At 44.9% G+C, this 23529-nt stretch overlaps 1 protein-coding gene across 2 annotated transcripts in view; it reads left to right on the top strand.

The window, feature by feature from the left end:
* The window catches only part of DDX23 (DEAD-box helicase 23), a 41490-nt gene that overhangs the window by 5429 nt on the left and 12532 nt on the right, over window positions 1–23529 (top strand). For both annotated transcript variants that reach the window (XM_069758338.1, XM_069758337.1), the window contains exons 5-12: window positions 154–219; window positions 12469–12607; window positions 14003–14136; window positions 15493–15605; window positions 15792–15935; window positions 16218–16443; window positions 17080–17225; window positions 17364–17541. In XM_069758338.1, coding sequence (XP_069614439.1) covers window positions 154–219; window positions 12469–12607; window positions 14003–14136; window positions 15493–15605; window positions 15792–15935; window positions 16218–16443; window positions 17080–17225; window positions 17364–17541 — 1146 coding nt within the window. The remainder of the gene's footprint in view (window positions 1–153; window positions 220–12468; window positions 12608–14002; window positions 14137–15492; window positions 15606–15791; window positions 15936–16217; window positions 16444–17079; window positions 17226–17363; window positions 17542–23529) is intronic.

Raw genomic sequence — 23529 nt, 5'->3', positions numbered from 1 at the left:
TTTAGCAATTTTTTTTTGTCTTTTATGGAAAAGATACTGCAGTTCTGCAAACCTTGATATGCCCACAATGTATAAACACTTCTTCATAGTTCCACATCTATTTGGGGTGATCAGCACTGTACTCTAACAATGAGGAATACTTGTGTGTCTCAGGTGCAGCCACTTTCTTTGGAAGAGTTGTTGGCTAAGAAGAAAAAGGAAGAAGAGGCAGAATCTAAGGTACGTAACTTTCTCAGAATTGGAGTTCTGGGCAGTTTTGTAGACTGTTGTGAACTCTAGGCTTTTGATGTGCATTTTGCTAAAGAGGATTCCTGGAGTTTAAAATTCTTCAGTGCAAAAATGTTTCTCTTTGATACTAAAAGGAGCATCTCTGTGTTATGCAAAAACCCCTAAACTAGACATAACACAGTCGTGGTGATTTATGAATCTGATTTCATTTACATAAGAAAAAAATGTTTTATATTCTTTGCACCACATTGTGACAAGGGGGAGTGGCCCCCAGAAAGGGGTGTGGTTTACCAAGAAAGTGGCATGGCTGAAATTTTGATCCTCAGTGCTGCAATTTCCAAAATCTGCTATAACTTATTGGAACAGCTAAGGCAACTTATAGTTGGTATAAGCTTAGAATAGACGGTCAAAAATGTACCACGTGAGCTTCTGTGATAAATTAGAAAACCACATAGAAGAAAGACATGTTGTAAAGGAGATCAACAGGACTAAATGGTAAGCAAAAATATCAAAAAGTTTTTATTGCACAACATAAGCAAACAACACCGTTAAAAGCAATTAAAAACTACCCGTGATAACAGGAATGCAAAACATATCCCACAGACTGAAGTATAGTAATAACAATTGGCACCTGAGAGCTAAAGGACACAATTATTGACAACAGGATATCTCCATAATCAAAGTAATAAATCAGTTTGTACCAGATTGCATATATATGTATATATATATATATATATATATATAATGGGATAACAATATGGAATGCCTGTCAAAACTAATGCCTACCAAACATGGTGCATGAAAGAAGTGGAGGATATGGACCACATACAAGTATATGCTCTCTCTCACATACAACTCCTACCATATAAACAGTGAGGACCTATCTGCCCGACTACCATGCCGCCATAGTGACTGCTGCATATTGAGTAAGATAGCCCAAGCAGGAAAGTGCAAAAAAGGCAGTCTAAATCAGAGGTCCCCAACTCCAGTCCTCAAGGCCCACCAACAGGTCATGTTTTCAGGATTTCTTTTGCATTGCACAGGTGATGCAATTATTACCTGGGCAAGACTAAGGAAATCCAGGACTGGAGTTGGGGACCTCTGGTCTAAATCACAGGAGTATCACGCATATGCATGCCAACCGAGTGCATTACGCTCAGAGTCTATTCAGAGCGATGACAAGTAAGTCATAAGGTCCAGTCCGTCCTGTCAGTCAAGGTGCCAAGGGAAGTCCGTGGGGCTATGTTGCTTCTGTGATAAATTAGACACAATTTCCGACAGTCTAGCTTAAAGGGTTTGTCTAACAACGTACATTCTAATCAAAAGATCATGACATAATAAGTTTCACAATTGGATGTGTTAAAACAAATAAAAAAAGAAAAAATTATATATATATTTCTTGTGCTGAGAAAAATGTGCCCTTGCTATGTCTGACCCATCCCACTTCATCCCAAACTTCACCACAGTCTTCATCTCAACTCTAACCCATCTCTTCAACCTGTCAATAGCAACTGGTGTTTTCCCCTCATGCTTCAAACATGCCTCAATCATAACTATCCTCAAAACGTCCTCTCTTGATCCATCCTCTGTATCTAGCTATCGCCCTATATCACTTCTCCCCTTTGCCTCAAAACTACTGGAACAACACGTCCATTTCAAACTGTCCTCCCACCTCTATTCCTGCTCCCTCTTCGACCGCTTACAATCTGGCTTTCGGCCTCATCACTCTATTGAAACTGCCCTAACTAAGGTCACCAATGACCTGCTGACTTCCAAAGCCAAGCGACTCTGTCCTCCTTCTCCTGGACCTGTCCTCTGCCTTTGACACAGTGGATCATTCCCTACTATTACAGACCCTCTCATCTCTTGGCATCACTGACTTGGCCCTATCTTGGATCGTATCGTACCTAACAGACCAGACATTTAGCATCTCCCACTCACACACCACCTCCTCACCTCGCCCCCTATCTGTCGGAGTCCCGCAAAAATCATTCCTAGGTCCTCTGCTCTTCTCCATCTATACCTTTGGCCTGGGACAGCTCATAGAATCTCACGGCTTACAGTATCATCTCTATGCTGACGACACACAGATCTACATCTCTGGACCAGATATCACCTCCCTACTAACCAGAATCCCACAATGTCTGTCCGCTATTTCATCCTTTTTCTCAGCTAGATTTCTAAAACTTAACATGGACAAAACAGAATTCATCATCTTTCCCCCATCTCACGTGACCTCCCCAATAGACCTATCCATTAAAGTAAATGGCTGCTCACTCTCCCCAGTCCCACAAGCTCGCTGCCTCGGTGTAATCTTTTACTCTGATCTCTCCTTCAAACCACATATTCAAGCCCTTTCCACCTCCTGCCGACTTCAACTCAAAAATATTTCCCAGATCCGTACATTCCTAAACCAAGAGTCTGCAAAAACCCTAGTCTATGCCCTCATCATCTCCCGTCTTGACTACTTCAACCTCCTGCTGTTGGCCTCCCCTCTAACAATCTCTCACCCTTCCAATCTATTCTAAACTCTGCTCCCCGACTAATCCACCTGTCCCCCCGCTATTCCCCTGCCTCTCCCCTCTGTCTATCCCTTCACTGGCTCCCCATTACCCAGAGACTTCAGTTCAAAACCCTAACCATAGCATACAAAGCCATCCACAACCTGTCTCCTCCATACATCTGTGACCTTGTCTCCCGGTACTTACCTGCACGCAACCTCCGATTCTCACAAGATCTCTACTCTCCTCGTATCTCCGCTTCCCACAATCGCATACAAGATTTCTCTCGCGCATGACCCCAACTCTGGAACTCTCTACCACAGATATAGAACACAACACACCCACAATTTGTTCACGGATCCACTATACCACATACCAATATTAAAATTAATAAAAGAATAATAGAATAATAAAACAGACCACCAGGGTGCGCTGTGAAGACCAGCAATGGAAACCACTACAAAAGAGAGACTAAAACCAAAGCAATAAGAAACAAAGACTTCACCAGAAACTATATGAGCATTGGAATGATTAAAATATGCCTTTATTCATAAAAGTGGCAATGATTACATACATTAAAATAAAAAATGATAAAATTGAAAAAATTGCGCAGACGCAGGATTATATAGAAAAAGATATATATAATTACCAGCAGAATACCCTGACGAAGGAGAATTGTTTCCGAAACGCGCGTCGGGTGTGCGCAGGCACAGGTCTCGGCTCACCCCCCAGGTATTTGAGACATATATTGCTGTGCTATCTTGCACCGTATTTTTTTATTTTTTTCAGCATATGTTTGCACACTGTTTAAACCTCTTGGCAGGTCATTGCACCTTGGCACTTTATGCATCTAGTGTGTGTCTTATCATTATTTTTATACACAAACCATATATTGTTTGGTATATTGCACTTGTTTCACTTAATCCTTGATGTAGTCATAATTATGCACAAACATCTTTTTTATATATATATTTTTGTTATATAAATTTTTTTTATACATTTTTCGGATACGCCCAGCTTAAACAAAGATCCTGTTATTATTGGTGGCGGTTCTGCTGGTAATTATATATATCTTTTTCTATATAATCCTGCGTCTGCGCAATTTTTTCATTTTTATTTTAATGTATGTAATCATTGCCACTTTTATGAATAAAGGCATATTTTAATCATTCCCATGCTCATATAGTTTCTGGTGAAGTCTTTGTTTCTTATTGCTTTGGTTTTAGTAACTCTCTACCACAACTCATCAGACTCTCGCCTACCATCGAAACTTTCAAAAAGAACCTGAAGACCTACCTCTTCAGACAAGCCTACAACCTGCAGTAACCACCGATCGACCAAACCGCTGCACGACCAGCTCTACCCTCGTCTACTGTACTCTCACCCATCCCTTGTAGATTGTGAGCCCTCGCGGGCAGGATCCTCTCTCCTCCTGTACCAGTTATGACTTGTATTGTTCAAGATTATTGTACTTGTTTATTATGTATACTCCTCCTCACATGTAAAGCGCCATGGAATAAATGGCGCAATAATAATAATGGTCTCAACATACTACAGTTCCTGACCAGAGGAGGAAGCAAAAGTCACTTATAAGTGAGAATACAAACCAAACAGATCACAACTGCTACTTTATTCGGACTCCCATGACAGCACTACGAGAGAGGGGATCCGCCCTTCAGGAACAGGAAACCTACAGATACAAAAGGGCGGTACCTCTCCCCATGCATCAGTTGGTTTCCTGTTCCTGGAGGGGCAGGATCCTACAGATGAATCTCGTAGATGGATCCCAGGCCGGCCGGTCGAATCAGGTAGCGGGGGGGTCTCCTACCTCGACCGGTGCGGAAGCTCCTGGAAGACATCACGGTGGTCCTGGCTGGACTGCACGTCAGTGATGTAGACAGCAGGGAGCAGAGTCCAGAGGATTCCTGATCTCCGTTAGCGCCGGCGCCGGTAAGTATATCGCTCCTTCGGTGTGGTGGTGCAGCACGGTGGTGATGTAGCGGTGCCAGGAGGGGAACGCTATCCGGAACGCTGCTGCGTGCTCTTCGGCGTCCTGCATCGCTCTCAGCGTTAGCTGGAGCGTTTCCGGTGCAGTGACGTCGAGGGGGCGGAGTCAGCAGGCGTTTCCGGTCTCTGGGTGACTGCGCATGCGCAGTTCATCCAAGATGGCGGCGCCCATCGATCCTGAACGCCGGTCTCCTCACACACTGCGCTGACCCCCCAGATGTAGTCTCATCAGCCGGAACCAATAGGAGTGGCGCCAGGCAGCCTGCTGACCGGATCTGAGGGGGATTTAAGCAGGAGCTGGGAATAGAGCTCTGCCTTTGGTCACATCCACATCATGGAGAGTGATGGTGAGCGGCAGCTTCAGTTGCCGGAGGACGTGCGACAAAAGCCCACGGAGAAGGAGCATGCCAGAAGTGACCAGTCCAGTCGTAAAAGCTCGTCCAAGCAGGGATCCAGAGCATCGACTGGCAAAGAACCCCCTCGTGTTCCGGTACCTTTTTTGGCGTACACTGGTAAGAGATCTACGTGAATGCTCACTCAGTGACGCGGGCCCCTTATACTTTGTCATTTTAGGGAAAGAAAAGTGCAAAGTCGAAACATAAGGAGTGTGCCCTGTGTGAAGTCCCGTTACCAGATTCTTATATTAAAAAATTATGCGCCTCCTGTATACAACAGACGGTGAGGTCTACAGGAGTGGAGGGGTTGAGTGACATCAGGCTAGATAGATGGTATCACCCTTATTGTCCTCCCCTAGGTAGCGGAAGAATCTGCTTCTACGGCTAATCTGCGTGAGATGATCCGTACAGAAGTAAGGGAATCCCTGCGGTCTATGTCCCAGGCGGGGAGTTCAAAACAGAGAACCTCGGTGATCTCTGATTCATCAGAGGAAGATAAGGATGAAGGTTCCTATGGCTCAAATCTCTCTTCCTCGTCATCAGAAGAGGAATCTGGCCGATTCTGTCTGCCTCTGGACCGAGTAGATAAATTAGTTAAGTCGGTCAGAGGTACGATGGGCCTAGAAGAACCTAAGACTCCGCTTTCCCGTCAGCAACTAATGTTCAGTGGTTTGGAACACAAGAAGCGTAGGTCCTTCCCGGTGAATGATAAAATTCAAGACCTGATTCTCCGGGAATGGAAGAAACCGGAGAAGAAAGGCTCATTACCACCAGCCTTAAAACGCAGATATCCCTTTGAGGATACGACTGTGGATACCTGGGACAAGGCCCCTAAATTAGATGCTGCGGTAGCAAAGGCATCAAAAAAGGCCGCATTACCTTTCGAAGATATGGGATCCCTTAAAGACCCCCTTGACAGGAAGGCGGATACCTTCCTTAAAGGTACCTGGGAGATGGCAGCCGGATCGTTGAGGCCAGCGGTGGCTGCGACTTGTACAGCCAGATCCCTAATGGTCTGGCTGGAACAGTTGGAATCCCAGCTTAAGGAAGGCGCTTCCAGAAGTTCCATTCTAAGTGCGCTTCCGGTGATTCAAGATGCTGCGGCTTTCCTGTCGGACGCGTCGGTCGATTCGGTCAGGATGGCGGCCAGAGCAGCAGGACTCTCCAACGCGGCTCGTAGAGCCCTGTGGTTGAAATGTTGGTCGGGTGACATTCAATCAAGGTCCAAATTATGCGCTATCCCATGCAAAGGGGAATACCTCTTCGGACCAACCTTGGATGACCTGCTTGAAAAGGCTGGAGATGACAAGAAAAAATTCCCGAGTTTGTCATCATCTTCTTATCGGCGTCCATTCAACAGGAGGAGATTTGGTCGCGGAAGGAAGCGCGCATCCTCACCCACTAGAGAGAATTTTAGATGGGAGGATAGACGCAGGAGAGGTACGGGTTACATGTTCCGCCGTTCCTCAAAAGAACGTAAGAAACCGGACCAATGACTAGCGATCCCTGTGGGAGGGAGATTGTCAGCCTTCTCTTCCGCATGGTCTAACATCTCAAATAGTGACTGGGTCCGAGGTATTATTTCAGAAGGTCTGAAATTAGAATTTATTCACTGGCCTCGGGATAAATTTATGTTAACCCCCTTACGTTCCTCCACTATTGAACAGACGGCTTTGGAGGCAGAAGTTGTGAGTTTATGCCTCAAAAACGTGCTGATGGAAGTTCCAGAGTCAGAAAGAGGGAGTGGATTCTACTCTCCCCTTTTTCTGATCCAGAAACCAGACAGATCATTTAGGACTATCATTAACCTTAAATCCCTGAATGAATACCTGGTTAAAGCCACATTTAAAATGGAGTCAATCAGCTCTGCAATTAAAATGTTGTTCAAACACTGCTTCATGGTAGTTGTGGACTTAAAAGATGCGTATTATCATGTTCCTATCCATGAAAACTTTCAGAGGTTTCTACGTGTGGCGGTGTCTATGGGGGGTATTGTTCGACATTTTCAATTTAGAGCCCTTCCCTTCGGCCTCTCAACGTCTCCCCGAGTATTCACTAAAGTAGTTGCGGAGGTCATGGCGCATTTACGTGAATCTGATATCCTCATAATCCCTTATCTGGATGATTTCCTGATAGTTGGGAACTCAGCAGACCATTGCCTTGCTCAGGTAAAAACAGCTATATCTAAGCTAGAGAATCTGGGCTGGATCGTGAATTATGAAAAATCCCGATTACAACCCCTAAAAAACCAGAGATTCCTAGGTCTGCTGTTAGATTCCGAGTCCCAACAATGCTGTCTTCCAACTGATAAACTGCGCCATATCCAACAACAGGTATTAAAAGCAATTAAAGAACCAACCATGACTCTTAGACAGGCTATGTCCTTGTTAGGTTCCCTAACTTCCTGTATTCCCGCCGTCCGTTGGGCCCAGTTCCACTCCAGACCTTTACAGTTTGACGTACTGAATTATGACAGAGTCTTACAGGGTTCCTTGCAGGGTCAGATGACATTGAGTCCAGAGGTTCTGACATCTCTTAGATGGTGGCTAAGGGAAGACAATCTGTCAGCAGGAGTTCCCTGGGTGACTCAAGTGACTCGGGTAGTTACGACGGACGCCAGCCCCACAGGGTGGGGGGCACACATGGGTGACGTGGTAGTCCAGGGTCTATGGGACCCCCAAACATCAGCCTCTTCTAATCAAAAGGAGTTGTTGGCGATTGAATTATCAATTAAGGAACTCCTCGTGTATCTACAGGGTCACCATGTCAAAATCCTCTCCGACAATCAGGTGGCAGTGGCCTACGTGAATCACCAAGGTGGAACACGCTCCGAGTCCCTGATGGAAATAGCGGACCGCCTGCTCCAGATAGCGGAAAATCATTTTCTATCTTTAGCAGCAGTACATATAAAAGGGAAGGAAAATATAAAGGCGGACTTTCTAAGTCGAAACACCTTAAGACAAGGAGAGTGGTCTCTGAACACAAAAATCTTCAACCAGATTGTCCGCAGGTGGGGTCATCCAGAGGTGGACCTATTTGCCAACAAGGACAACAGAAAAACGAAAAAATTCTGTTCCTTGAATCCCAGGGAATATCCGCTGGTAGTGGATGCCTTCCTGATCAGATGGGATTTCCGGTTGGCTTATGCGTTTCCCCCGCTAAACCTGTTGCCTCTGGTGGTCAGAAAGATAAGGGAGGATCAAGCGAGAATCATACTGATCGCTCCGTTCTGGCCCCGAAGGGCTTGGTTCTCCTGGCTCAGGACCATGTCGGTGGAAGACCCCTGGGTACTGCCAGACATCCCGGACCTACTTCATCAAGGTCCGATCAACCATCCACAAGTGAAGGGTCTACATTTGACGGCATGGTCTTTGAAAGGTCACTGTTAAAAAACAGAGGATTTTCTCCAAATCTCATTGATACCCTTATGAAGAGTAGAAAACTCATAACAACTAAGATCTACTCTAGAACTTGGAGGAAGTTTCTGGCCTCTTCAAATTTTAATATCGAAGAGGGTTTACCAATCAACCAGATTCTAGAATTCCTGCAGAGAGGGCTAGAGCTAAATCTATCCACGAGTACGCTAAAAGTACAAGTCTCAGCCCTAGGGGCCTTATTTTCTTGCAACATTGCTGGTAATTATTGGGTATCAAGGTTCATCAAAGCAGCTAGTAGATCCAGACCTATACACAGGAATAGGTCAATGCCTTGGGATCTTAACCTAGTCCTCTCAGCCTTGACTAAAGAACCGTTTGAGCCTTTACATTCAGCCTCACTTAAATTACTATCCCTCAAAACAGCATTTTTGGTGGCAATTACATCTGCTCGTAGGGTAGGAGACATACAGGCTCTTTCTAGGCTGTCCCCCTATACAGAGTTTCTACAGGACAGGGTAGTCCTCAGACCAGATCCAGCTTACTTACCAAAAGTGGCCTCAGAATTTCATAGATCTCAGGAGATAGTTCTACCATCATTTCTCCCTAATCCTTCTAATTCCAAAGAGGAGTTACTCCATACGTTAGATGTTAGGAGATGTCTCTTAGAATATATATCAGTCACTGATGCTTGGAAGAGAGAGGAGGCGTTGTTTCTATCTTTCCAAGGTCCCAGGAAAGGTCTTAGAGTGTCGAAGTACACGCTAGCGAAGTGGATTAGGGAGGCTATCTCTCTGGCTTATACTGCAGGTGGAGGTCCAGCTCCGCAGAATCTGAGGGCACATTCCACTCGGGCCATGGCTGCATCCTGGGCTGAGAGATCTGGAGTTTCCATCGACCAGATATGTAAGGCAGCTACGTGGTCATCCCCTTCCACCTTTTTCAAGCACTATAGGTTGGACTTGGGGTTCTCTTCTGATCTCACCTTCGGGTTAAGGGTGCTACAGGCTATAGTCCCTCCCTAAGGTAGTTTACATCTCTGTAATTCTCTCGTAGTGCTGTCATGGGAGTCCGAATAAAGCATTAAGCTACTTACTGGTAGCGGCATTTTTCGGAGGCCCATGACAGCACCCTTAGTTCCCTCCCTATTCACGTGGGGGTTGCACTTCCCATAATGTATATAATGAGATAGATAGATCTCACGTGTGGTATATAGTTCATTATGATTGATTATTTTTGGACATAAACTGTATATAATGTATGTTTGTGTGCTACTAACCGCGGTAGTCCTCTCAGGCTCTAATATACAACTGATGCATGGGGAGAGGTACCGCCCTTTTGTATCTGTAGGTTTCCTGTTCCTGAAGGGCGGATCCCCTCTCTCGTAGTGCTGTCATGGGCCTCCGAAAAATGCCGCTACCAGTAAGTAGCTTAATGCTTTTTCTCTGGTAACACATTTCCCTGCCTGTTTTATCACAGGATTTTGTTTCTGCAATGTTTCCAGCGCTCTGAAGTCATCTTAAATCAAGTCAGTGACATTTGAATTTGGTGTATGCTGGAGCTACTATGTCACTGACTTGATTTATGATGAGCTCAGAGAACTGGAAACATGTCAGAACACTTGATCCTGTGATAAAAGAGGCAGGTAAATATGTTACAAGAGAAAATAACAGCTGCGAGCCCCGGCTGTGTCATCCCTTGGACAGGAGCTGTGGTAATTATGAACTGGAGCAGTTCTACATAGTCAGACACAGAAATAAGACCGTACACAGCAGGGGCACATTTTTAAAATGATCTTTGAACAGAAACATTTTTGTAACACATCCAATTGTGAAAATTATCCCAAGATCTATTAATTAAAATGTAATTTATTCATGGGAAAAACCCTTTAAGTTTAAACTGTTTAATATAGTTTGGGGAATGTACACACTGTGCTCCTTTTTCTGCAGTATTTTTAGCGTAAAGAAAGAAAAAAGCACTCAGAAAATCCTCAAAAGAACGGTCGTTATTTTTCTATTGAAAAAAACAAAACTTGATGATCATATTTGGCATCCTTGTTTTCTTTTAAAAGTTTCATGGATTTTCAGTTAGCAAGACGATAAATGCGTAGTATAGAAGTCATTGGGAAAGCGTTTTTATAGCTCGTTCCTTGCAAAACACACTAGCGCTTTCTTCATTGATTAATGGAGTTCAAAATCCATCAGGAAAACACGGCGGGGTAAAGACGCTGTGGAAATGACCCAAAAGAATGCCAAAACTCCAGAGAAAAGGAGGATTTCATAAGTTTTTGACTGATGGAAATGGACCCAGGATGAACATATCCTTAGACTCTTTTAGTAAATCAGCCCCAACGTGTCATTTTTTTCTGGAGTGTTCCTTCAGTCCCTTCCCAACATGCGCCGTACATATACTGCTCTGCTGGAGCTGCGTTCCTGCAAATGGCAGTATATGTACGGTGGCACGACCTCACGCTGAGCTCCGTGGTGACCGTGTGTGGGACGCCCACGATCAGTGTTAGCACCAATTGCGGGTATTTAACCCCTTTGATGCCGCTGTCAGTAATGACAGCGGCATAGAGGTGCATCGTGCAGGGAATGCTTTTCCTGCACGCTGCCATCAGCGCAGCGATCGCGTTGTCCTGATGGTCTCCATGGAGAGCCCTGGCCGCAAGATGGCCTTGGGGTCCTGCAGAGAAGGTGGCTTGTGGGCCCCTGCTGTACTATAATATGGCGTTTCTTCCCTTCTGAGCTTTGCTTTGTGCATCAAAAGTTGTTTTCAATGACATATGTAGTATTGGTAAACTAAGGAGAAGTTTCACAACAAATTTTGGCATCCATTTTTCCCTGTTACCCATGTGAACATACAAAATTTGGAGCGAACAAAGATTTTTGCACGAAAAATGTGATTTTTATTTTATTTTTTTAAATAATTTTAGCGGCTCTTCGTTTATTCAATACACCTCTAGATAGGTTCCATAAGGGGTCTAGTTTCCAAAATGGGGTCACTTGTTGGGGGTTTCCACTGTTTAGCCACATCAGGGGCTTTCCAAACACGTCATGGCATCCTCTAATTATTCCATCAAATTTTACATTCAAAAAATGAAATGGCGCTCCTTCCCTTCCGAGCTCTGCCATGCGCCGACACAGTAGATTTCCCCCACATATGGGGTATCGACATGCTCAGGAGAAATTGCACAACAAATTTTATGGTCCATTTTCTCCTGTTACCCTTGCTAATGTAAAAAAAAAATTAGGTCTAAGGAAACTTTTTGTAAAAGAAAAGTAAATGTTTATTTTTTCATTCCACATTCCAAAAAATCCTGTGAAGCACCTGAAGGGTTAATAAACTTCTTGAATATGGTTTTGAGAATTTTGAGAGGTGCAGTATTTAGAATGGTGTCACCTTTGGGCATTTTCTATCATGTAGCCCCCTCAAAGTCACTTCAAGTGTGAGTTGGTCCCTAAAAAAATGGTTTTGCAGATTTTGTTGTAAAAATGAGAAATCACTTGTCAACTTTTAATGCTTAACTTACAAAAAAAAAAATTTGTTTCAAAAATTGTGCTGATGTAAAGTATACATGTGGGAAATGTTATTTATTAAATTTTTGTGTGATATGACACTGATTTAAAAATTAAAGATTTGAAAATTGTGAAAAAAAATTTAAATTATCGCCAAATTTTCGGGTTTTTTTTTTCACAAATAAACGCAAGTCATAGCAAATAGGGGTAAAATTTATCATGAAGTACAATATGTCACGAGGAAACATTCTCAGAATCAGTGGGATCCATTGAAGCATTCCAGAGTTATAACCTAATAAAGTGACAGTAGTCAGAATTGTAAAAATTGGCCTGGTGAGGAAGATGAAAACAGGCGTTAGGGTGCACGGGTTAAAGAAAAACTTAACATTGGCATCAGAATGAATTAATTCTTTAGTAATTAATGTATGATCTCGCTTTGTTTCAGCCGAAATTTCTTTCCAAATCTGAGCGGGAGGCTGAAGCTCTGAAACGGAGGCAAATGGAGGTTGAAGAACGACAGAAGCTAATGGAAGAAGAACGAAAGAAAAGGAAGCAGTTTCAAGATATTGGAAGAAGGATGATGGGTAATACAATATGCTTGGATCTAAATTCTATATAAAATGTTTTTGTTTTTTTTTGTTCAACCATAATCAAATATTTTCGAGTTAGAATACTGATATGTGATGAAAACAAGGAGAATAAGGAGCAGCAGGTGAATAGAGTAAAATCAAGTTCAAATTTTATTAAATATTGAAAAAGGTTTACAAAATACAGTAACAAGATACCAAGACAACACAAATACAGCAACTTTACCCGTCATAGGTGAGAATACAATCAGGCATTATATGTGTGCTTAATAGTAGAGCATAGGGAGTAACTATAAGCCGCATCCCCTTGATAAAGCAGTGTCTTGAACACACGAAACGCACGTCAGGGTCCTGCCATCCGGTACAGGGTCACCCTTCCACCTCCGGTAAGCTCTGCCCCTTGATGTTACTAATTATTTTGTTGCTGTATGCGCTCTCACACCTATAATGCCTGATTATATTCTCATCTATGACGGGTGACGCTGCTGTATTTGTATTGTCTTGGTATATGGTTACTATATTTGTACTTTTTTTAATGTGACATTTAATAAAAATTATACTTGATTTTACTCTGTTCACCTGCAACTCCTTATTCTATTCTTGTTTTCATGCCTCTTGGAGTCGGTGCTGGGACTTTTGCTATTATTGATATGTGATTAGTAGCTTTTTATGTCTTTCTGGTGCATCTCTATCAATTAGCTGGACAGACACATTCATTAGATGTTAATGCTTCTTCCTTCTTTCATCAGTATTCTCGGCCCGGAAAGGTTAACGTTGCAATGTAGTATTTCAGTTTTCTATATCACAGCTTGTTCCTGTCTTCAGTGACTATAGATTTCTATGGGTTTAATGTGGTATTTTATGCCAGGTAACCTTAACTCTACAGGTTTCCAGCTTTATGCTGCCCTGATCTTTGCCTGTAGATACAGTACATTGATGATATGATGCTTGCAAAACTTTGAGGTTGGACCAAAATAAACTATATTAAGAAGTTGTAAGACTAACAATTCTCTTCCACATCATATTTAGTTGTGTATGGGCATGGGCACACATTGGTTTTTAAGTGCTGAAAACTGTGCTGGAAATAGTGTTGGCAGGAAAAATGTCACCAAAAATATGTGCGTTTTTACTTGCGCCTTTTGATGTTTTTGAATGGATAAAAAAACGCTGAAAGAATTGACATAATTTGAAAAAGCGCATTGATGGTTCAAAGCCATAAGGAGCAAGTAACCAGCATGTGCATGAGAACTCAGAAATGGTATTCACTTCTGTAAAGTGCAGTTTTTTTCCATTGAAAAATGCACTACGAAAATGTAGTGCATGAACAAGCCCTAAGGTAGTTGTGTCCATTCATTCTCAATTTGTCTTGATGTTTGTGTTGCCAATTTGCAGAGGATCCTCAAGAAAGGGAGAGACGAGAGCGGAGGGAGAGAATGGAGCGAGAAAATAATGGCAATGAAGATGATGAGGGAAGGCTAAAAGTCAGAGAGGAAAAGGATAAGACCAAAGAACTCCAGGCAATAAAGGTACAGTGAGTTACATACGTGTTTGCTGGTCCTGTTACACATACATACTGTATTTTATCATGGATCGTTGCTAAACTTGTGTCACTGGCTTCTAATGGGCGCAGAGCTTTTTGTGTTTGGATTTTTAATTCATCAATAACATATAGAAGATTCAAACACGCTGCGTTACTAACAGTATTTCTAGTGAAGAATATTGAGCGGTGCACATTGATGCTAAACTCACTGCAATATATGTTATTTCCTTTCGATCCACCTTGCACTGATATGCATGAGTCTTAATTTGCTTGGTAAAATAATAATAATAATTTCATTTATATAGCGCCAACATATTCCGCAGCGCTTTACAAATTATAGAGGGGACTTGTACAGACAAAAGACATTACAGCATAACAGAAATACAGTTCAAAATAGATACCAAGAGGAATGAGAGCCCTGCTCGCAAGCTTACAAACTATGAGGAAAAGGGGAGACACGAGAGGTGGATGGTAACAATTGCTTTAGTTATTCGGACCGGCCATAGTGTAAGGCTCGGGTGTTCATGTAAAGCTGCATGAACCAGTTAACAGCCTAAGTATGTAACAGTACAGACACAGAGGGCTAATAACTGCATAAAGTGTATGAGAACATGATAAGAGGAACCTGATTATGGTTTAAGTTTTTTGTTTGTTTTTGTTTTTTTTGAATGGGCCACACAGGGTTAGTTAGGTTAATGCGTTGATGTGGTAGGCCAATCTGAACAAATGCGTTTTTAGGGCACGCTTAAAACTGTGGGGATTGGAGATTAATCGTATTAACCTAGGTAGTGCATTCCAAAGAATCAGCGCAGCACGTGTAAAGTCTTGGAGACGGGAATGGGAGGTTCTGATTATTGAGGTCATTAGCGGAGCAGAGGGCATGGGTAGGGTGGTAGACTGAGACCAGAGAGGAGATGTAGGGTGGTGCTGAGCCATGGAGTGCTTTGTGGATGAGGGTAGTAGTTTTGTACTGGATTCTTGAGTGGTTGGGTAGCCAGTGTAATGACTGGCACAAGGTAGAGGCATCGGTGTAACGGTTGGTGAGGAATATGATCCTGGCTGCAGCATTCAGGACAGATTGGAGTGGGGAGAGTTTGGTAAGAGGGAGGCCGATTAGTAGAGAGTTACAATAGTCCAGACGAGAATGAATAAGTGAAACAGTAAGAGTTTTGGAATAATAATGGGTGAAAAATTGATAGGATGTGAAGGATGTGTCTTCCTAGCAAGATTTTTATATTAACAAAACAAATATTTTGGTGCAGCTACTAGAGTAGTTCTAATGAGCTTATTAATTTAAAAAAGTGATTGATTTGATGCTTCATTAATTTTCCTTTTTATTTAGGAACGTTACCTTGGAGGTATAAAGAAGAGGAGACGTACGCGGCATTTGAATGACCGGAAGTTTGTGTTTGAATGGGATGCATCAGAGGACACTTCTATAGATTACAACCCCCTGTAAGTGAGGCTGCTAGTGCACATCGTATCGTGGTTAGTGGCATGTCCTAATTCTAGCAGTAGTCTACATTGAGACTAGATGTATTCATCAGAATAATGACTGCACTCTTCTTTCATGAAAAACTATAAAACTAATGAAAGCATTGTAAAAAAAAAAAAATCTTCTCCTTGTAATCTTTCTTCCAGGTATAAAGAGCGGCATCATGTTCAGCTTCTTGGACGTGGCTTTATCGCAGGTATAGACCTTAAACAACAGAAGCGTGAACAGTCCCGCTTTTATGGGGACCTTATGGAAAAGAGGAGGACCTTGGAGGAGAAGGAGCAAGAGGAGTAAGTAGAATAGGAACTGTCAGACTGTAGTGCTGATTTCCACAGTGCAGACTCTGAGCATTAAAGCAGTGGCTGAGACCTAACCTTTTGTGTCAGACCCGTTGTATTCCTTCATGTGGTCTAAAAGGATTTTTTAAATCAGCAATGTTATAATTCCCTTGTCATGGGCTGCAGAGCATACATTGCATTAATGCTCACAGATGTTGTACATACACTCCTGATATCATAGCCCCAACATATGCAGCATGTAAGACTGACATCTCACACATTGGACATTACCAGGGTGCGGCTGCGGAAGCTCAGGAAGAAGGAAGCCAAGCAGCGCTGGGATGATAGACACTGGTCTCAGAAGAAGCTTGATGAAATGACAGACAGAGATTGGCGTATCTTCCGAGAGGATTACAGCATCACCACCAAGGGTGGCAAAATTCCCAACCCAATCCGCTCCTGGATCGATTCCTCTTTACCACCACATATTCTGGAAGTTATTGACAAGTGTGGATACAAGGTGTGTGGGTTATGTGTAGAAATGTGTGTTTATTCTAAATGATTGATGGATATAAAGGAATAACCGTTTATACAACTAGATAATTGATGAATGATAAAAATTGTGCCTGGTTTGTCACAGCTGGGCAGTCAAGATGCACAATAGGTTGTTGGGTACTTGACTGGCATTTATCTAGTGCACAAGGATAGCTATTGTGTAATCTGCCAGTATAGTAACACTGTGAAACTAGGAACATCGAGGAAAAGTTTATTAAAACATTAAAAAATCTTTAGCAGGGGAGCTATGTGTGGGATACAAGGATGACGGCCGTTTCCCGCGGCTGCATTTCTACGGGTCTACCGATGTAGATGTCCACCTGTGGATGTCTACAGATGGATGCCAGGACTTGTACGGGATCATCAGGTATCATGCACCTGTTCTGTTCACTAAAATAGGACATGTGCATATCCCTGCAGGTACCTGTACTAACCAGGTTCTCCGTGCCAATCATTTCTAATAATTTCAGAGTAAGATTTTGTATTAGGAGAAGAGACATCCGGTCATGTCATTAACAGCTCGTTTTGAACATTGTTTGCCCTCTTTTTACAAAAAAAAAAAAAATCCTCATTTTGATTTTTTTTTTTTTACATTTTGTAGGAGCCTACACCAATTCAGAGACAAGCCATTCCTATTGGCCTACAGAATCGGGACATCATTGGCGTGGCTGAGACTGGCAGTGGTAAAACTGCTGCCTTCCTCATTCCCCTGTTGGTCTGGATCACAACTCTGCCCAAGATCGACAGGTCAGAGATAATATTATACTCACGTTATGTGATGTTAATCTTGCTAGTTTGAAATATAATCAGATGAACCAAATTACAAGTTATATCCCAAATTGTGCAATTATGCCTAAAAATCCCCTTTTTCTTCACATTTTGTAGGATTGAGGAGTCTGACCAGGGACCATATGCAATTATTCTGGCACCAACCAGAGAATTGGCTCAGCAGATTGAGGAGGAAACAATCAAGTTTGGAAAGCCCCTGGGCATTCGAACTGTAGCCGTCATTGGTGGTATTTCTCGGGAGGACCAGGGATTCCGGTTGAGAATGGGTTGCGAGGTGAGTCTTGCCTATTTTTTACTCCTTTTGGAAATGTTTGGTGTAGTTTAAAAGTAGCTTGTAAAATGTTTTTCTTTATAGCATCATTGGGGGACACAGGTAATTTTGGGTGTATGCTGCTGTCGCTAGGAGGCTGACACTATGCAAAAAAAGAAAATAGCTCCACCGACAGGCAGGAAGTACCTCAGTTTGTGCTTAGTGTCTGTAGGAGGCGGACCTGGATCTTCAGATCCGCTGCTAACCCTGCTTTCCCTACAGGTTTTTATTGTTTTTTATTAACGATTTTGTTTTCTCTTTCAGATACAGGATTCAGGGAATCAGGGTGTAATCTCTCACCCTGCCTCCCCAGGAGGGCGGCTGAGCGAGCAGTGTGGTGTCGCCCACATCGCAACTCTCAGACCGCCGGCAGGACATTTTCCCCTGTTACCCTCCCAGGTGCTCCAGGGTCTATACGGTGGCGGTCCTAGCCAAAACAGTCCCCCTCACCCCTCTCCTCGGAGAGGGCTGAGAGGAAGGCGGTGGTCACCAGCGGTGACCCTCCCCCTTGTCTTCGGGGTTGAAGGATTTCGTATCCAGTGACCCTTCCCTCAACGGGCCCCTGTTCGATCCTCTCTTTTCCTGTGGAACCGGACATTGCAGGTAAAAGACCCTTAAACCGCCTGCCTCACCGTTTACCCACGGAACGCTGCACAGAACAGGACGTCACTGAACAACAACAGCCATCTTTTCCTCAGCTAGTGCTTCATTAACGCCCTCCGCATTAAGCGCGCATGTTTATCGCGCGCTTTTCTCCCTATCAAGGGGCCTCCTCCCCCCTACCCGTTGTGCCCCTCTGGCGGCACAGTCAATGGAGAAGCCTCTACTCCCAACAGACGCAGACTAGGACCTTCGTTTACCGGCCCTGCCACTGCGGGTGCCGAGACTGCACATAATTCCATGTCCTTTACTATTTTAGTCACCCACTTCCTGACTCTGTCAGACGTGGCCAATTTTCATACCAGGAATTCCGGTCCTGTCTTTGTCTGTGTGGAGGCTTCGCATAATTATATGTACCCGTTAGTTTAGCCCCCGGCGTCGGGGCCTTTTCTCCGGACTCGGCATAGCCGAGGTCGCCTTCCGCTTAGCCACGCCCTGTTACGGGACTTCCTTCTCATTAGGGCACGCCGTACGCTGAGGCCCCATATCCTGGCCTAATGAGAGAGTGTTTTTTCTCTATCCCTCTCTCCCGATACAGGCCTTCCAACCCCCCCACAGGGGGGACATAGTGTATCTCAGGTTGAGTGAAGATTCAAAACCGTATGAAGAATCGTGCAGCCACCATCGCCTTCCGAAGGGCACAAAAGGTGTCCATCATTAACCTACTGGTTCTGGGGATACTGCAGCCTTAATATTGACAGCCGTCTCTGTTATCAGGTAGGACCAGCTCAGACTGGTTATTTTCTCTCTTCACAAGGGCTTGGCTCTCCCAGCTGTAGCCTTAGCCTATTACTTATGCCCAATCTCAGGGAGGCCCATTCCTGTCCCTATAATTCGCGATGCTTGTGCCATCCGTACAAGAGCAGTGGCATTCAGATAAACCCTCTAACACTTGGGATGAGAGCACTCCCCTCCTTCCGGAGTGGGCTGTTGCCAGCTCACAGTCGTTCTCAGATTTGACCAAACTCTCACAATCCCTGGTCCAGGTCCTGGAGCGTCCGTCACATTTGTCTTCTGCCACCAGTGCTCCGAACACCTCTCACGGTGATTCGCACGCACCTGACCGCGACCTTCACAGGAACAGATCACGTGCAAAGCAAAAGAACCGGCTGCTCCCTCTACTTTATCCTGGATGCATTCCTCATCCCATGCCCCTCCTCGGAGGCGGTTTTTGGGTCGGATATGGATTCCAAGTCTGAGTCCGATACGGACCAGACCTGAAAGATGCAAGCTATGCTCAATAACCTCATCTTGGCAAAATACCAAGTCTCTGAACCTACGGGAGGATGAGGCTCCTGCTCACGAGCACTCCATTACTTTCAAATGGGTAAAAAAAAAAAACGTTTTTCCCGGAATTTTCCCTGACCAGGGAACTTGTCATGACTATATCTAAACACTGGGAACATTCTGAAAAGCGTCTCCCAGGTAGGAGGAAGCTACACATCCTCTACCCCTTTAGACCAGGCCTTCTTGATAAATGGGCAGAATCCCTAAGGTGGATCCACCTGCTTCTCGCCTGTCTTCCTAGACAGCCTTGTCTCTACTGATCAGTGCATCCCTTAGAGATTCTACAGATAGACAGATTGAAGCCTTGGTTAAGTCAGCCTTGGAGGCAGCTGGCGCCCCTCTCTCTCTGCCCCACATTTGCCTACACCTGGGTGTCAAACTCCATGTCTGTCGGGGCAAGAATACTTCACCAAGGTATTCTAGCGGCCGCTCCTCCGGATGGGAGGCCAGATCTGGCTGATCAGATTGCCCATGCCAGCAAATATCTTGTGTCCGCTCCCCTTTTGATGCGGCTGGTTGTTCCGTCGCGACTACCGGCAGCATTGTTGCCATATGTCGCATTCTCTGGCCTCACTGGTTTTGCCTTCCAAGTCTTTAGATCTTTTGGATACAAGCTGGATCAATAGTTTCGGATGCCACTGGCGGGGGAAAAAACACCTCGCTTTTCCGGTCCAATCCTAATGTCCTTTTAATAGGAAAAGGTTGCTTCAACCTCGAGAGAGATGGTGACTTCCGGCTACAATACAATATCGAACGTTCTTCGCCCCCCAGGAAGAAGTTTCCTTTTGTTTTTTTGCCCGTCAAGACATACGTCGCAGGCCCCAGCAGTTCTTCAAGCAGTCTTTACCTGCCATTCACAGAAGTGATCGTAACCGTCCCCAGGAACGTACTGTTCTCGGGGTTCTATTCTATACTTTCTTAGTCACGAAGAAAGGCGGAACGCTCCTCCGTTTTTAGTCCTCGAGCGGTTTACCAGTCACGTTCGGTCCTGTCTCTTCAGGACGATGTAACTAAGTTTGGTAATCACTTTCATGGACTCAGGAGAATTTTTCTCACATTGTTTGTGTTTAGCTTCAGAGGCTCCTATGATGTGTAAGCTAGGAGGGTCCTTATCAGTTCACGGCCCTCCCCTTCATCCTAGCCTCTGCTCCCAGACTATTTACGTCATGGCAGCGGTCAGGGTCATTCTTCTATCCAAGGGATTCTTCATATTTCCCTACTTAAACAATCTTCTGATCAATGAGCCGTCCCGCTGAGACTGCAACCAGAGTCTTCAGTTTACTCTACATATCCATCTCAGCTAGATTATAAACAGAGAAAAGTCCTCCCTCACCTTTGCTCAGTACTTGGTGTTTCTAGGTATGGGTTTGACATGACCCAAGCCCGTCTTCCTTCCAATGGAGAAGGTTTTTCATCCCTCTGCCTGGGGTTTCTGTACTCTAAAGCGATCAGCTTCTCTTCTCCTATGGTCCTGCATAGGAGTTCTAGGGGAAATGGATTGTCGCCTTGGAAACCGTTCCTTTTGACCAGTTCTATGCCCGCCCCCTTCAGCGGGCTCTCTGGTCGTCTCCACAGACAATCCTGTGCTTCTTCCTCTGAGTGAAGCAGTGTTTTATCTGGTGACGCCATCGACATCAGTTCTATAACGGAAGTTCCTCTTTCCTCTCTAGTGGCAGGTTTTCACCAACAACGCCAGTCTCCTCTTCTGCAGTCGTTTTTTCTTCGTCACACAGAGCAGAGCCACTGGAACGCCCAAGAGACAATGCCGCGGCCGAGGTTTACATAAACCGTTATGGCGGTACTCGCATCAAACAAGTGAAGTCAGAGTTAACAAGGATTCTGCGAGAGGCAGAGCATAATGTTTCCGCCATATCAGCCATGCACATTCCAAGGGTAGGAAACCAGGCAATCGACTTTGAGCCATCTGGGCCTCGCTTCGGGCAGCCAATGGCTCAGCCCCTCTGTCTTCATCCATATATGCTGAAATGGGGCTCTCCGGACGTTGTCCTCGTGGCATCTTGAATAAACCACAAGGTTCCTTGGTTCGTAGCCAGATCCCGGGACCTGCTAGCCACCTGTTGCGATGCTCTAGTAATATCGCAGTCACAATTCCATCTGCTCTCTCCTTTTCCGTCTCTCCTCTCGGCCCGAGAGTTGTGAAAAGGAAGAAGGGATCCCTATATTCCTGTTATCTTCGGATTGGCCAAAAAAGGCCCGGTGAATATGTTCATAGACGCCCCTTGGATGCTTCCAGGCCGTCAAGATACTCTCTCTCAAGGTTCCCTCTTCCACCAGAGTTCATAGTCTCTGTGTTTAACAGCATGGCCGTTGAGGCCATAGTCCTGGGGGATGCATGTAAAGAAGCTGCGGAGACACCATCACGTGTTTCTCGATGCAAGCAGTGAATAGCCAGGCCTTTCCCCGGGAAGGAACAACCACGGGAAGGGCAGCATCCTATGAAGGAAAGCCACCTATGCCAAGCATGGTATCCATCCACAGACAGCTGTTTCGGGGTTTTTGCCCCTCATCAGTGTGGAGTAGGAATCTGGCTATTAGGAGCAGTGCCTAGTAAATAGGCTATAAAGGCACAGATGATTGGCCTCGGGGAGACCAAAACATCCAACACCGCGGAGACACCATCACGTGTTTCTCAACGCAGTACCTTCATAGGATGCTGCCCTTCCCGTGGTTGTTCCTTCCCGGGGAAAGGCCTGGCTATTCACTGCTTGCGTCGAGAAACACGTGATGGTGTCTCCGCAGCTTCTTTACATGCATCTGCATATTTCCCATAAGGGATGGGGGCAGTGTTCTGGAATCACTGCGTTGAGAAACACGTGTCTCTGCGGTGTTGGATGTTTTGGTCTCCCCGAGGCCAATCATCTGTGCCTTTATAGTCCTGGGGGAGTCTGGTTTTTCCCCGGCTGGTCATTCAGACCATGATTGGGACCGGGAAACCAGCATCCTTGTGTATCTACTACAAATACTGAAAGGCCTTCTTTTGGTGGAGTATGGACAAGGGTCTGGTCCCTATGTCCGTTTTCCTTTCATTCTTGGTTCTCTTCAAGGAGGCGCTCACCTGGCTCCTCCTTATTGTCCTCCGATAAATCCATGGAATTTCAATCTGGTCTTGGGCGCGCCGCAGCGCGCCCCCTGTTTTAGCCCATTCAGCACATGACATTTCTCTTTGTTCAATTATGTCCATCAGAAGAGTTTCCAAGTTAGCGGCATTGTCCTGCCGTTCCCCGCTCCTGATCCTATATCAGGACAAGGTGGTTCTCGGGCCTGGCCCTTCCTTTCTTCCCGAGGTGGTCTTTTCCTTTCTCATTAAGGAGGTCATTGTCCTTCCTTTTGTGTCTCTCCAGTCCATCCCCTGGATAAGTCCCTCTACAAGCTGGATTCCGTCACCGCTCTCCGAGTCTACCTTTCAAGGACTGCTCACTTTCGTCAATCTGATTCCCTGCTCATCATCTCTGAAGGTTGCCTTAAAGGGCTCCTAGTTTCTGGTTTCTCTATTGCAGTGAGGCAGTCCGCTTCCAGGACTGATGGTGCAGGCTCCTCTGGGGCTGAAGGCTCACTCCGCCCTGCGGTAGGGGCCTCCTAGGCTGTTTGTCACCAGGATTTGGCTTTCCAGACTGTAAGGCCGCAACCTGGTCATATTTGCCCTCTTTTGTTAGTCTTTACAGGGTTCATACCATGCCTCATCTGATGCAGGCCTGGGAAGGAAGGTGCTGCAGGTGGCGGTTTTGCACCGACCGACCTGAGCCCATTTATTCCTTGAATCTTCCTGTTTCCCACCCTAGCGACTGCGTTGGGACATCCCATGGTTACCTGTGTCCCCCAATGAAGCTATAAAGAAAGCGGGTTTTTTTGGTACTCACCGTAAAATCTCTTTCTTGGAGCCTTCATTGGGGGACACAGCACCCTCCCTAACTGTTTATACCATTAGTGTGCATTTGTTGTTGCAGTGGCACATATGTGGTACCATTATTTGGTATGTTGTACCAT

This window comes from Ranitomeya imitator, chromosome 3, assembly GCF_032444005.1.
Source record: "Ranitomeya imitator isolate aRanImi1 chromosome 3, aRanImi1.pri, whole genome shotgun sequence".
Classification (NCBI taxonomy): domain Eukaryota; kingdom Metazoa; phylum Chordata; class Amphibia; order Anura; family Dendrobatidae; genus Ranitomeya; species Ranitomeya imitator.
The sequence above is the reverse complement of the archived record's forward strand: the minus strand, read 5'-3'. Positions and strand labels throughout refer to the sequence as shown.